The sequence below is a fragment of the Triticum dicoccoides genome, chromosome 1A (assembly GCF_002162155.2).
Source record: "Triticum dicoccoides isolate Atlit2015 ecotype Zavitan chromosome 1A, WEW_v2.0, whole genome shotgun sequence".
In the NCBI taxonomy this organism is placed as follows: Eukaryota; Viridiplantae; Streptophyta; class Magnoliopsida; order Poales; family Poaceae; genus Triticum; species Triticum dicoccoides.
The window spans coordinates 266524862-266540686 of record NC_041380.1 but is presented as its reverse complement, the minus strand read 5'-3'; the positions used below and the strand labels follow the sequence as shown (position 1 = coordinate 266540686).

The 15825-nt window shown below is 41.9% G+C and overlaps 1 protein-coding gene and 1 pseudogene across 2 annotated transcripts; both read left to right on the top strand.

Annotated features, from left to right (window-relative positions):
* The first annotated feature begins 2227 nt into the window (after positions 1–2227).
* LOC119352687 lies at positions 2228–3305 on the top strand (annotated as a pseudogene).
* A 6093-nt stretch (positions 3306–9398) lies between these two features.
* Positions 9399–14223, top strand: LOC119268256 (bifunctional riboflavin kinase/FMN phosphatase-like). Of its 2 annotated transcripts, none has more exons than XM_037549856.1 (11): positions 9399–9710; positions 10029–10177; positions 10279–10465; positions 11360–11490; positions 11598–11667; positions 11772–11837; positions 12365–12519; positions 12611–12706; positions 13369–13520; positions 13591–13674; positions 13769–14223. In XM_037549856.1, exons 2-11 carry the CDS (start codon positions 10102–10104, stop codon positions 13943–13945), a joined length of 1194 nt encoding a protein of 397 aa, XP_037405753.1. In that variant the 5' UTR covers positions 9399–9710; positions 10029–10101; the 3' UTR covers positions 13946–14223. The 2 variants fall into 2 exon arrangements, with proteins under 2 accessions (XP_037405753.1, XP_037405745.1); XM_037549848.1 differs by having other exon boundaries at positions 9400–9710; positions 10046–10177.
* Positions 14224–15825: the final 1602 nt, after the last annotated feature.

Genomic DNA, 15825 nt, shown 5'->3' with positions numbered 1-15825 from the left:
CAACAAAAAACTATTTTTATCACATAGTTCATCACAGAAATCAATACAAATCAAATATTTCAACAAATAAAAACACATATTTCATCACAGGTCGAGCTAGGCGTTGCCCTTGAGCCTCCATAGTTGCTCCACCAGATCGTGCTGCAGTTGTTGATGCACCCGTGGGTCTCGGATCTCCTGATGCATATTGAGGAAGACAGTCCAAGTTGCCGGTAGCTGGTGATCAATTTGGGCAAGAGGACCCTACCTGTAATATGGTTCAGTGTCAAAGACTGACTCTTCCTGCTCGCTCTCAGTGATCATGTTGTTCAAGATGACACAACAAGTCATAACTTCCCACATTTGATCCTTCGACCAGGTCAGGGCGGGGTACCGGACAACAGCAAATCGAGATTAGAACACACCAAATGCCTACTCGACATCCTTCCTGCAAGCCTCCTGACACTTGGCAAAGTAGGAGTTCTTGCCTCCTGGCACAGGGTTTGAGATAGTCTTCATAAATGTGGACCATCTCGGATAGATGCCATCTGCCAGGTAGTTCCCCTTGTTGTAGTGGCGCCCATTGACCTCGAAGTTCACCGGAGGAGCATGACCTTCAACAAGCTTAGCAAAGACATTCAAGCACTATAGTACGTTGATGTCATTGTGAGTTCCTGGCATGCCAAAGAAGGAGTGCCAAATCCAAAGGTCCTGTGTGGCCACTGCCTCAAGTACCACACTGCAGGCTCCTTTGGCGCCTTTGTACATCTCCTCCCAAGCAAAAGGACAGTTTTCCCATGCCCAATGCATGCAGTCGATGCTTCCAAGCATCCCAGGGAATCCTCTTGCTGCATTCTGTGCTAGGATCCGAGCAGTGTCTTCGGCATTGGGTGATCGCAAGTATTATGGCCCAAACGCTGCCACCACTGCCCTGAAGAACTTGTACAAGCAGTCAATGCTGGTGGACTCGGCCATGTGTCCACAGTCTTCCATTATATAACCGGGAGCTCCGTATGCAAGCATCCTCATAGCTGTCGTGCACTTCTGGAATGAGGTGAATCCAAGTGTGTCGGTGCAATCCTTCTTGCACTTGTAGTAGCTGTCGAACTCCCAGATGGAATTCACAATCCCGAGGAAGAGCTTTCGGCTCATCCGATAACGGCGCCGAAATGCGTTCTCGCCATGCAGTGGAGCGTCGGCGTGGAGGAAGCAATAGCCTTTCAGTCGGTGCCTCTGCTTTGCCTTCAGTCGTCCCGACGCCGAGCCACCTCGCCGCGGCTTTGCATTGCTCATGAACAGGCCGGCCAAAGCAGCGAGGACCATGAGGTGTTCTTCGTCCCGGGCGTCGGCATCGGCTTCCTCCTCCAGCAGCGCCGCGAATGCCTCCCCGTCTGAGTCCATCGCGAGGCAGACAAATCGCCGAACACCTGGCGGGCATGGTAGGCGCGCAACCGCCGGTATCCCTGCCCGCGTGGCCGGAGCGCCGGAAAGCTCGCCCAGGAGCGGGGTGGAGGCTGTCGCGACGAACCCTCTCTTTTCTGGCGGGGGAAATGGCGCCGGAATAGGCATGGCGGTGGAAGGGGGCGTGCTCACCGGGGCGAATCTGGACGTGGGAAATGTTTTTTCGCCTGACAGTGGTGGCCCAGGCGCGGATTTTCCTTTCGTCGGAGCCCCCAAGGGCCCCCGATGCACTGGGTTCGGCCTGGGATCGTCGGGCCTAAAAATGGAGCGAACCGACGGAATTCGGCATCCTGGGGCGACTGGGGAGTTTTTTCGATGTTGGAGTAAAAAAACCCACCCTGGGGGCTGTTGGTGGCACGAGTGGAGATGCTCTTACCATTAGCCAAGTCGTCTCTTCCCCGCGCACGGAAACGGAGAGTAGCTGGGAAAGCGCCTCCTCTTCCCTTTCTTTTTCTTAGAGTTAAAAGCACTGGGGGTCCTAGAACTTGCTGAGAATGTGATGGTTTGGTCCTAGAACTTGCAAAATGGGACCTACTCAGTCCCATAACTTGCACCAAATGTGCAACTTTGGTCCTGGACCAATCACAGAGCGACAAGTGGACTGGTCGGGCCCAAGTTGGTCAGCGCACGTGTTTTTGCAAAACCCCCCTACCTTTCGTTGTAATCAACCCGTAGGACACGAAAGCATCCCCTCCAACACACACGCACGCCTCAGGTGGCTTCTTGGTGCGTGCTCTAGGAATATGCAACTGGAAATGTTCAGCTTGTCAACAGGATAAACACATGAAAACTCTCGCAGTTTCGTGCGCATTTCGTGAGCACGGATCAAGATAAAGGTTGCAACTTCGCAACAAGATAAAGGTTGCAACTTCGCAACATAGTACCCTCCGAAGAGGACACGCCATTGTAGGTAAGATCACTGCCTAGAATACACTGTCTCAGCAGTTATATGAACTGACAGATCTAATGTTGGTGGCTCTGTGCAGAGGGCCGAGTGGATCAAATACCTGGGAACGTTCACGAACTCCGAAGACATGGCCAATGCAGTATATGATGCAGTTAAGACCAGTAAAATGCGACTGAATTTTCTTTGTCATGATTGAGATAGAAGACTGTGTGTATGCATTCAGTAATATTGCTACCATAACAAGTAACTCAAAATTTTAAGACAAGTTGTTTCTCCTAATGCAGATTAAGACAAACTATTTGTGCTTAAGCAAAGCAGTTGCTGCCCTAAGCATCCGATTCAAACCTGTAGTAGCATGAGTTGAATTCACAGAGGTATGCAACTTTACACCCAAGGGATCATGAATTTCTGGTGCATTTATCTAAGCAAAATTTTGAATGTATAGTTTTTACTGATCATCAGTGTACTATAACTACTACTGCTATAGGGAGTATGGACATTTGTCAGAGAAAGCTACAAGTTACAGGTAGCATATGGGTTTTCCCATCCCATTTAATCAGGGTGATGAGTTGATAACAATGCCCAAACCCCAGTGTGTCATATGGTTTTACATATGTACAGTAGTGTCTAACAAACTTCCTGTTTTTAAAAAGATTGGTCAGATGGAGCTATCTCGCAGCCCCAGTTGGTTCTTGCTGATCTGATAGAAGTTTTCTTCCCAACGGGGAACTACACAACAGTTTACTTCAGGAACCTTGCAAAGGTATGCGCTATATTTTATCCAGGCTATCTTTTTCCTTCTATTGAATTAAACCAGTAGCCCCCAAAAAAAGGATGCTGGGCAGCATTATAACTACTCAGGAAGAAGGGGTCACAGAAATTGGCCCTGAAATGTGCACTAGGAGCATATCCACGCCCATGGAGCCTACGATCCCGCCCTGTCAATGACCACCTTAGATGAACATTAAGACGATTGAAGCTTCAGTGCTCGCAAACAGCGCAAGCTTATTAGTGGGAGTGTTGGAATTATTCTAATTTCTAGGTTGCTGACAAGGTGACTTGAACGCCAGTGTTTTGTTAAGTGTGTTACATCAGTCGCCAATTGACTTTTTTCCAAGAGCAGCAGTTGTATCTTTATCTGTCGATCGTTTTGATAAAGTGATCACAGATCAATACAAACTTGTTTCAGCAATATTACTTGAGAATGGCAAAACTATTCTTGGTACAAATATTTGCAATTTTGTTTCCTTAAATGATAATTTCTTTATAAGACTGAGATGAACTGCTTGTAAGCTCAATGGTCTAGTCACTAGTCACATTATTAATTTGGCTTACAAGCGAACAAAAGAAATACAAGGCCACATGGAACAATTGGAGCATGATCAGCGGTATCACCTTCAGGCACACAATTCGATGTCAAATGTGCAGCATTCTTATACCACAGTTGATTACAACAAAAGGCAGATTTTTTTTTTGTAAAAACGCGCGCTGTGACCCGCTCGGGCCTGACGAGTCCACTTGTCGCTATGTGATTGATTCAGGACCAAAGTTGTGTTAGAAATTAGGGTTTGCGGTCTACCCCCTATTCCTCTGCACTTATCCGTGGTGCCGCTCACAATTCGCATATCTGAGGCTAGGGGGTAGGGACCTTTTTATACTGTTTTTTCAAAGAGTCCACCTCTTATACAGATATAAGATTCCTAGTCTTTTCCACTAGTTTCCGAGATAGAGTCCAGATCAAATTACCAACCACGATCATATTTGTCTGTTAACGGATTCTACCCGTTTTGTCCCCGGAGCACGCGCTTGTGAGCAACGCGCCATAATAGAGTGTAAATTCCTCTAGTTATGTAGATCAACATTAGGGCTGTAATCTAACTATACGATCTAGCTCCTTCCAATTATCAGTGTACCCGGGTAGCCTTTCTAATATAAATGGTATATTGTATTCCACTGATAATCGACCAGCTTCCTTAAGCATATAACTTAAGTACGTTCCAACAAGTGATAATTTTCCATGCTAAACATGTAAAACAATTCCATGTACAAATACATGTATAATTCCATAATGAGGTATTATGAATATTTAATAATTCCAAGTAATTTGAATATAGTTGCAGGACACATAATTCCAACATCTCCCACTTGTCCAAAACGATCATTCAAATATTCGTAAACCCATAGCCTTAACATACTTGCCAAATACCTCCTGACTAAGAGGCTTAGTCAAGGGATCAACAATCATATTAACACTACATTGAAAACCCACAAATATATATACGGTGATACTTCCCTTCAATATGTTTCCTTGCTGTGACACTTAAGATCACTAGAGACCTTTAGTTTGCACCTAATTATTCCAGCATAGCTGTCCTCGGCGCCTCGAGTATTATTTCCTCGAGTGTGATTCCACCTTTGTAGGCACCTTGAGTATTTTGTTTCCTCACGTGAAATTCCGCATCAATTATTTTCTATCACATATATAATAATATGATTAATTTCACATCGAGTCAAGTATAAGATAACCATGTTGAATAAATTTTCAAAACCACATAAATATCAAATCCGATCAGTAAATGAAGTTCCATAATTAACGATGTTTTGAAAGAAATTCCTGACTTCGGTCAGTGAACCTGCACCATATTAGTACTACAAAAAAATTGAATATGCGTACCTGGACTTATTTCTCATCTTGTAGATAGAGTAATAGCTTCCTCAATGTGTTTACCTTTAATATAAATTTTAGAATAAGTGACAGGTTGTGATGCACTTTCCACAATCTTATATGATGTGTGAGATTCCCTTAGCTGCTCGACTTTCATTCCACTGCTTGAATGCAGCATAAATTCCGGTAGCTAAGGTATAATAATATAATGAAGATACATACAAATTCCAGTATCATTTATTATTCTATTTTCATCAGGAGTTTAAATATAATTCCTCACTGAGAATGATTCCCTTTACCAAAGGTATTTTAAAATAGTTTTTATGTATTTCTACTTGTAAAACATAGGATGTTTCAAATGTTCCTTTCATATGAAAGTTAAAAGATGACCAAGCTTTCACTTCCATCAATGTGACTTTACCATTGCAAACAACAAAACAATATTAACATATCCAATAGTAATGCAAAATACTTTACACTTACGTTTGTAAATGAACGCCTTGCTTTATATAGAAAACTATATGACCTGCTATTTCATTGATGTGAAGCTTGTTATAAGACAATACATTAATATATTCAATTCGCAAATCATGTCTTTAGTTCCTCTTTCCCAAAATTCCACGAGAGAGAGTTTCCACAAAATATATTTCCCTTTGTGCAAAGAACTGAATGGCAAGAGTGACATTATAATATTTCAATGAGACAAATTTCCTTACAAATAAATAAAAACACTTACAAACAATGGGCTTGCGGTTATTTGGTGTGATAATAAGTTTCCAAACTATAGAATTTCTCATTGAGTTTATTCCTGCCCGCATTTCTTCCACCCATAGTTGACAATGATGAAAAGTTTCAAGCCTTCTTAGGAGTCTTCCTCTACTATTTAGAGTGACTTCCCCCAAAAATCACATAACAATTATCCATAGATTGCGTTCCAAGTTAATTCCTCCCACTTATCCTAAGCATGACATGTTGGGAGTGTCACTTGTAGTTTCCTTGGGTTAAGATTGTATTCCAGTATGATTGTCAATAATTCCACCCTTGATCATAAAAATGATTGTGTTCCTACTTTCCACCAGTATTCATTTCCAGATAACTAAGGAAACACCCTAGGATCCACTAGAAGAACCATGAAAAATTCATGGTGTGCGCTTTGTAATAACTGTGAATTTCATGCCAAAATAGAAGATTTCCTTCCAGCCAAGTGACTGTACTAGATGGAGAAAGATACAACAAATGACATTACACAATGCTTCTTTCCAAACAAACGAGGGAGTATACAAGACAGTCAATTCCTCCATTCAATTGTGGAGTGTACGGTATATAACAATGGTGAATAATTCCATGATCTTTACATACAAACGATATATTCCTGAAGTGTACTTCCCCCACCAATCGGTTGTTAAAACTATGATATTATTTAATCAACTGATTTTCCACTTCAGTATAACATGTGACCAGCACAATAAAACCTTCCGACTTGTATAATAAAATATAAGCATAACCATGTAAAAGTGTAACCATGGAAGAGTGAGATGAAATAAACAATGTGACCTCTAGTGGGGATGTCCAAAGAAATATCGTAAGTATATAAAAAAGAAACAATGTGAAGCCCTTTCATCTCCTTCCACCTTAATAAACAAGGTGTATTAAAAAATTCATATATGCTTCACATGTACCATTAGTCCTCCCACTAAAGTTTAAAATTCCAGAATCAATAAGCCTCTTGATCCAGTTCCAAGATATGTGACCAAGTCTTTAATGATGTAGATAATAAGATTCCAAGCATGTGTTCCCATTGTCGATATTCCTCCATATGGAGTAATCTTTGCCCAATATAAAAAATTGGTCTACCAACTTCCAATGGACATCAAGAAAGATGGACCATTGTGCGAAAATCATAATGCACTAATTTAACCATTGAGCAATATTTCCACTCTCCCTTTTTCAAATAGTATGTCATAATCAATAGGTTCCAAGATGGAGCAATAAATTAAATCCCTTCTCACTGAAGTTGAATAGCCTGTCCTATAACAATAATAGTTTTCCTCCACAAAAGGAGTTTGATGGCATAATTTCCAATCCAAAGTATATCAAATTCACAATTAATTCCTAAGTACATTAGTTTTCCCTTTGGAATTGTTGCATGCCAATAAGATTGCTATTGTACTCCAATATATATGATGTATATAAACAAACACCATACTCCATCTATTTTTAAAAGAAATAGCCACAAATAAAAATATAGTGCAAACATTAGCATCAGACATACCGATAGATGAAGAGCAAATTTCCTGGAGTGACCCCCAGCTTCCTCTTTGAATAAGTGATGCTCAATAAAAACACTTTCCTGAAATCCCTTTTCAGGCTATGCATAATTATCTGCAAGATATCAATTTTCTCCAATAATAATTTTGCACTGATTAGACTGAAAATAAGTGATTCCACTAAAAATGATTCCTTTAGCGTGTCGCAATGCACCAATGAAATTATTCAATGTCGACGATAATATGAAAAACTCCACGGGGCGCGAACAATGCTCGGCATCTGTATGTTGTCCAAAAATCTGTAGTATTCCGGTGGGTTCCATGGTATTCCAGCAAGATCCTTTTGCTGTGCACTCCTTCCGGCGTACGACATCCGTTCCCGACCACTGCAACGTGTGTTCTTACTATTTCGAGAGTATGCCATCGAGTGTTCCTGTTACAACCAGTTCTAGCTAGTTTTCCAATGATAAAGAAAACCCAACTATTTCTAGATTCCTCGATTGCTTTTCAGTTTCCACCAAACATCAGTAGCTGGCTATCTTCTTGTCGCAATTCAAGTATTATACTTCCACTCTTCCTTGGCATGCCTTCCTCAGATTGTTGCTAATTCCTTTCTTAAAAATAGAATGATTTCCTCCTTAATTGCAGCAATCAACTACCGCAACAGAGTTTGTTGTAGCCACTGTAGGAACAACTCACCCTTGAAATCCCTGTATGGCTGCATCAGACTCGGCGAGTAGGCAGCACCTTTCCGTGAGCACCATAACCGGATCTGGACCCGCGTAACAGCGGACTCAATGACTTGGGGAAGCAGACGACTTCCCAACTCCCAAGGCAGCAGACCTCACGGTTCTGAGAGACGGCGACGGGCGCGATACGGAGCGAAGTTGGACGTGGTGAGCCGGCAGGATTCGTACATGTTGAGAGACGGCGACTGGCGCGGAGTTGGACCCGGTGAGTCGGCAGGATTTGTACTTCCGGCAGATCGAACTCGTGGTCACGGACCAGCTACAACTTCGATCTCCGTGCGTGAATCAGAGAGGCATGGAGAGCTCCCTTCACGTGAAGAATCCATCATGGCTCCTTCCTTGAGCCACGGGTGAGATTGATCCACTTCCAAGAAGCAAGATCAGACTACGCATGTGGACGTGCTTTGCAGCTTGATTTTCCTCCTCGATTGACGCATAGGCTGTAGCACGTAGGCGAAGATGCCGAGTAGTCCATGAAGTTGACCAACCAGGCGGCGACTTGGGGAAAAACGCAAACCAGATGCTTGCGGCGACAACCGGCGGCAGAGTAGGCAGCGGATTTGGGTTCAAGCGTCGGCGGCCGAACCTTGCTCAAGATACCAATGTTAGAAATTAGGGTTTGCGCTCTACCCCCTATTCCTCTGCGCTTATCCATGGTGCCGCTCACAATTCGCATATCTGAGGCTAGGGGGTAGGGACCTTTTTATACTGTTTTTCCAAAGAGTCCACCTCTTATACAGATATAAGATTTCTAGTCTTTTCCACTAGTTTCCGGGATAGAGTCCAGATCAAATTACCAACCACGATCATATTTGTCTGTTAACGGATTCTACCCGTTATGTCCCCGGAGCACGCGCTTGTGAGCAACGCGCCATAATAGAGTGAAAGTTCCTCTAGTTATGTAGATCAACATTAGGGCTGTAATCTAACTATACGATCTAGCTCCTTCCAATTATCAGTGTACCCGGATAGCCTTTCCAATATAAATGGTATATTGTATTCCACTGATAATCGACCAGTTTCCTTAAGCATATAACTTAAGTACGTTCCAATAAGTGATAATTTTTCATGCTAAACATGTAAAACAATTCCATGTACAAATACATGTATAATTCCATAATGAGGTATTCCGAATATTTAATAATTGCAAGTAATTTGAATATAGTTGCAGGACACATAATTCTAACAAGTTGCATATTTTGGTGTAAGTTGTGGGACTGGATAGTGTCATTTTGCAAGTTTTAAGATCAAACCATCACATTCTTAGCAAGTTCTAGGACCCAGTGCTTTTAACTCTTTTTCTTATCACATCCAAATCCAAGTGTACAGATCGGTGCAAGGAACGCTACAAGCCTATCCGGATCGGTTCTGCTCCTCTTTCCCGTACCCTTTCTTTCCTCTCGCTTCGGTTCTGAGTCCCACCGGGAGGCGCTCGCGCGACCGGCCGGCCAGCTTGAAATCAAGAAATTCCCAGCCGCACTAGAGGGAAAGCGCAGCTCTAGGGCCGCCGCAGCGCCGTACCTTAGCGTCACCGCGGGCGCCTCAATCACGCCTCCACCCCCACCCCCACCCCCACCTCACCCCCTCCTCCCGCCTCTCACGCGCGTCGCCGTTCCCGTTCTATCTCGCTGGGACATCGTGTTCCTGCTGTCTTCACCCCGTCCCAGTCTTTGGCCATTGAGGTAAGGTTGTTTTCATCCAGCGACTAACTAAATCACACTGACCTTCATACACCCGGCACACTTATCGGGAGGTGATTACATAAGTCAGCCCAGCCAAACACTAGTACTAAACGAATTTTCTATGCTCCTGTAAATAGTCATAACTTTAGGAAAAAAAAGTCTCAGGTTCAAGAGCCAAGGATAGGATCTGCTACTGTTTCTCACTCCCACTTTAGTTGTAATATGTAATTGTATACGTATATTAAATCATCAGGAAAATATTGCCGGATTAACTAACTTTATAATTTAGCAGCACTAATTTGGTGTGTGCCTGAATAGGTTTTGCTACATTTCAGGTTGGGCTTCCCAAATAATTTGTCTCTTGCTGCATTTAGCTCATCCGTCCTTGGAAATGGCAGCACCGAAGCCCATTACTCGCCTTATTTCCCATGTCATTCTTGATTTGGATGGTACCCTCTTAAACACAGGTGACCGTGAATTCCAAAAAATTCTTCCATTGTTTGATCTTTCCAAGTTAAATAAATGCTGAATGCCCATTTCTGCTTACCTTGGTTGTACCATTTGGCAGATTGCATTGTAAGCCAGGTGCTGAAACCATTTCTTGTTAAAAATGGGAAAAAGTGGGATAGCAAGAAAGCTCACAAATTTGTTGGAAAGACACCTTATGAAGCTGCAGCTGTTGTTTTAGAAGATTACGGACTCCCTTACTCCACCGAAGAGTTCCTCTCATTGATTAATCCAATGTTCAGCGAGCAGTAATGTCACTGAGCCTCTTTATACTTGTCTATGTTTCGCAAAATGCATATTACCATCTTACTGTAGTGGAAAATCTATACATTTTGTGGCTGCATCAGGCCATTCGCTTGATAAAGTGGATTGTTTAGTTCAGTCTTTTCAAGAACATTTCTTTTTTTGTGTGTGCATGTATATTTTTGTGTGCCCATTTGCTTTCTCCCTGTAATTCTTGTGAATTACTGAATACCCCTGATAGGCTAGTTTTTTTTTTGTTAATCTCTCTCCAATGCTGCTACTAGAAGTCTTACAATCATGCCTTTGAGGTGTGCCTATCTTCTTGAGTTTACATCTGCATATGCACATGTTATACATTAACATCTGCATGTTAGTTGTACTCATGGATATGATAATAATACAAAGATTTATATATATGTAGGCTGACTTCAATATCTCTCTGTGTTTTATTAGTACATACTTAAGTTATGCTACTATATGATCCTCTAGAAGCAAGCATCTGGTATACCATAAAGTGGGTTCAAAGCCAAATAGGCTTCAATGTGCATGTCTGGTATGCTTTTAGATTGCACAGTGCACTTGACAAGTCACTGTAGAAGAATTTCTGTAAATCAGCAGCAGATTATTTTAGTTCTTTGGTCACGCTCCTTTGATGCAATTTAAACAGCAAAGTGAACTTTGGGTATAGTGCAGAAAGTACTTCAATAGAAATGAAATTATGAAAAGGATTTGTGTCTAATGAAAGTATTTGTAAAGATTTTCTTACAAGAACTTGTGGTAAGGTTGTGACTGGTATTGGGCATGATGATAGAACTACTACAATTTTCTAATGCTGTAATTTTCACTTGCGGCTGTATTCCTTCAGATATATGAGTAGCATATTAAATTTCATATTGCAGATGGGGCAACATAAAAGCTCTTCCTGGAGCTAATCGGTTAATAAAACATTTGAAGAGCAGCAGGGTGCCAGCTGCTTTAGCTTCCAACTCTTCAAGATCAAACATTGAGTCCAAAATCTCGTGTCAGCAAGGTATCCTTTTCCAGTTTTCCATGCTTCAGGGATACCTAGATTTTTTCGTGTTCTTCTTTTTATTTGGTGGAATGATATATTACTTAGTTTACTATTATGATGTATAGGTTGGAAAGAGTATTTCTCTGCAATTGTTGGTGCTGATGAAGTAGAGTCAGGAAAGCCATCCCCAGATATGTAAGGCAATGTGCTATATAATGTTTTCATTACTGACACCCTATAGATTTATCAAACTGATCTCATTTAGTTACTTTTGTTCTGCTGGTGTGGTGATATACAAGATTTCTGGAAGCTGCAAAAAGGATGAATGCTGATCCTTCAAATTGCCTAGTAATTGAGGATTCTGTGTAAGTTCTGCCTTGGTTAAGTAATAATATAGACATGTTTTCAGTGGAACACCATGCACTTTTTGATGGAACAGAAATTCATGTTTCGATATGCTTGAATTGGCATGGATGTTTGGTTCTCGTTTCTCAAAGCTACAAGCAATAAAACATAGCTTCAGTAACTATCTGATAACTTTTGTGAATTTCAATAAATGTTATTCTTGCTTTATGTTAAAAAAGAACAATATCAGTCTTTTTGACAGATAAAATCTGATATCAATGATCTTCCACATCATAATAGCTTACGGTGGTACAACTTGATGAATTCACATAATAACACTAGTTAGAAAGCTATGCTAATGTGCACAGCATAGAATTTTGAATTATGCGGAATTGCAGATGCATCTCTGTTCCATATATTTCTGTAGATATTATGTTTACATCCACCACATCTACACTAGCATTACTGGTTCCCTAACTTATATTTTAGCGTGCAGTGTTTTAGTAACCATATTACCTTTAACATTTTCAATTAATGATTGTGCCAGGCCAGGAGTTACGGCTGGCAAAGCTGCAGGAATGCATGTCATAGCTGTCCCTTCAGTACCCAAAAGGACTGATGAATTCAGTTCCGCGGATGAGATTATCAATTCCCTCCTTGACTTAAGGCCTGAAAAATGGGGTTTGCCACCCTTCAATGATTGTATGCTCTAACTCTTGGGACTATCTGTTTATCATTATCTTAGAACAACATGGACATATTCAACTTAACTGTTTATCATTTTTCTGCCCAGGGATTGAAGGCACTTTACCAATAGACCCATGGTTTATTGGTGGGCCAGTGATCAAAGGATTTGGCCGTGGTTCTAAAGTACTAGGAATACCAACAGGTATCGTGGAACATATTATATAAGTAAATATATCACTAGCATGTTTTCAAACCTTAAAGTGTCTTGAACAGTTCACTGACTTCACAGGCTAACACTTCTATGAATGGTTTTGTCATGATACTATGTTATTCATTTTGTTCATTGATGGACCATTTCAGATGTTACCCCACCTACCTGGCCTACTTCCAAATACCTGTTATGTGTTTTGCGTTACTAGGAAAATTGCTAGAGGAACCCATGCTCTGTAGAATAGCTGACGTTGTGCGTGTTATTAGATACATCAATCGTTTGAAGCTGGTTTATGAGCACCTAACTGAATTGTATGTTGTTTAGGAACACTGAGTTTTTGGTTTATATTTGGACTTATCCCCTTTAATTTTATCATAAGGCACCTTTGGTAGGTCTACTTAATGACTCGGGTTAAATATGCGTGCATCAACTTAATTGGCCGACAAGATATATAGAAATGTCATAAGGAAACTAGTTTCACATGATAAAATGGGACACTCCTGAAACTCTGGGAAAATTTTCCAATCTTGGGTGAAGTATATCCTGTTGAAATTAAAATATATACTCTACCAGTTCCACCTTTTGGTTTTCTTAGTAGTAAGTAGTACACTCAATTCTTCTTGGTCACTGATAATTTTTTACCTGTCTTGTAGCGAACTTGGCCGCAGAAAACTTTTCCGACATACTGTCAGAGCATACATCAGGTGTATACTTTGGGTGGGCCGGACTTTCGAAGCGAGGCATATACAAGATGGTCATGAGCATTGGCTGGAACCCTTATTTTGATAACACAGAGAAGACAATCGTGAGTGCTCTTTACACAGGCCGTTCCTTGTTTAGCTGTATTATTTTGCTCTAAGAGGCATTGATTTCAGGAACCATGGTTGCTTCATGGTTTTGATGAGGACTTTTACGGAGAGGAGCTGCGCCTTGTTATCGTTGGGTACATACGACCTGAGGTAACTGAGAACCAAATGACATTTTTACTGGCAAAAAAGGAAGTTCTGTTTTTAGTAACTAGCTAGTAACCCTTACTTCTTTTGAAATGCTCAGGCAAACTTTCCTTCGCTCGAGAGCTTGATCGAGAGGATTCACGAGGACGGGAGAATCGCAGAGAATGCCCTAGATTTGCCGGAGTATGCCAAGTACAAAGAGTTGCCGTATTTGAGAAACCCGTTGCAACAGGGTGCTGCTACTGGCGGGAACGAGGCGGAGCAAGAGTTTATATAAGCGACCCGACGCTTTGAAGCGCTCAGTGAGAGGCCACCGCACATTCTCTACTTGGGAGATAAAAAAGCATTTCTTCTGATTCAGAAACGATGCCGCTATTTTAGGAGTAGCGGCGGTACCACTGCTTATGGCCGGCTTGGCCACTTGCCCAAACACAAACAGGGATGTTGATTGCTATTCTATACTGTGTATACTTGGATTCCCATTATACTACAATTTATACAACGAGAATTGTGAAGATGGCATACTGTGAGTGGAAAGCTTTTAGTCACGTACCATCTCTTCTCTGATATTACTTGGTACTAGTACTGTACTTTGTAAGCATGCATCTGAAACTCGAACAACTGTAAACGAGGCGATGTACCATTGCTGCCCCTTGTGAGCAGTCTACTCGATCCCAACGGTGCATGAAATTGAGTAGCTCGTACATACTGGAGGGTAATTCAAACGTGGTCACTTTACCCATCCCCGAAATTTACATTGGTCACTGGACTCGAAAATGCCTAAATTACGATTACAGAAGTCTCGTCAGAAATACCTAGATTACGAATACAAAAGTCTCATCTGTATACGCTTACGGTGAACGTGTACGCTTCTGCTCTGTATTCCGCCCACGTGGTGTAAGATTTGACTGGTTGACTGGGTTGCTTGTAAAATTTGCAGCACGTCTCTGTCTATTTTGCATAAATCATCCCTCACTGTTTTTTTCCGGAACGAGGCAAGGTCAGCCCCTTATTTCGGCTGCTGCACGTCAACACATCTCAAATGCGGATTCTTAAATCCATGCATGTCGATCATACAATACAAATCGTCCCAATTCAACAATTCGAAACAAATACGACATAGCAAATTAAATCATCCCAATACTTGTTCCCTTTTGCTCGGTGCCGCATATTGAATTCATTGTGATGGCCAATCAAGCTTTGACCAACAAGATATCCTCAAAAATTGAGGATGCCGGACCTCTTGCCTTTGTCTTCTTCTTCTTCTTCTTCTTCTTCTTCTTCTTCTTGTTGCTCGGATTGGAATTTGATGTTGTCTCAACTTTAAATGAAGGGCAAGTTGGATCCTCCAATTCTTAGTCCGTTTGGGTCGGACCTTGATTTTTTTTTGAAACCGGACAAAAGATTTGCCACGTATATTAATTAAGAGAAAAAAGAGTTTGATCGTGCTGTGTTACAACACACCCTTACAACAAGAGTTGTTACTGTAACGACATAATTAAACCCAATTGCTTCGCGAATGCAGACACCCATAACAACGCCTCCGTCTTAATATTTTGAATAAGGATTGGAGGAGTGCTCTTGTGTCGAAAAACCCATGCATTTCTTTCACTCCAAATTGTCCAAGAGATGAGCATGGTTAGAGAGGCCATGGCCTTGCGGTTGGGGACGGTCTCGTCGGATAAACCTATCCACCATGCCTTGGGGGATTGCAACAAGTGCCATGTGGAAGTATGAATGTGGTCTAGCTGGAGCCAAAATTTTATCGTGTCCCAAATCCTTAGCGTGAAGCGGCACTTGTAGAAGAGGTGGTCCACCGATTCTTGAACTTGTTTGCATAGTGGGCATAGTCCACAGTTTGGCCAACCGCGCTTATCCAACCTATCCGCAATCCAAATCCTGTTTTGGGCGGCAAGCCAAGCAAAGAACTTGACTTTCGGCGGAGCCCAAACCTTCCAAACAGCCTGCTCCATGGGGGAGCGAATGGTGCCGAGGAACTGAGCCCTGTAGGCAGATTCAGCCGAGTAGATTCCGTTGTTGGTGTGCTTCCAAGTGATGTCATCTTCTGCCTCCTCAATGAGAGCAAAGTCACGGATAGTGGCCCAGATGATAGAGGCGAGGGTGTCCCGATCTTTCGATGAGATGATAACTATCGAT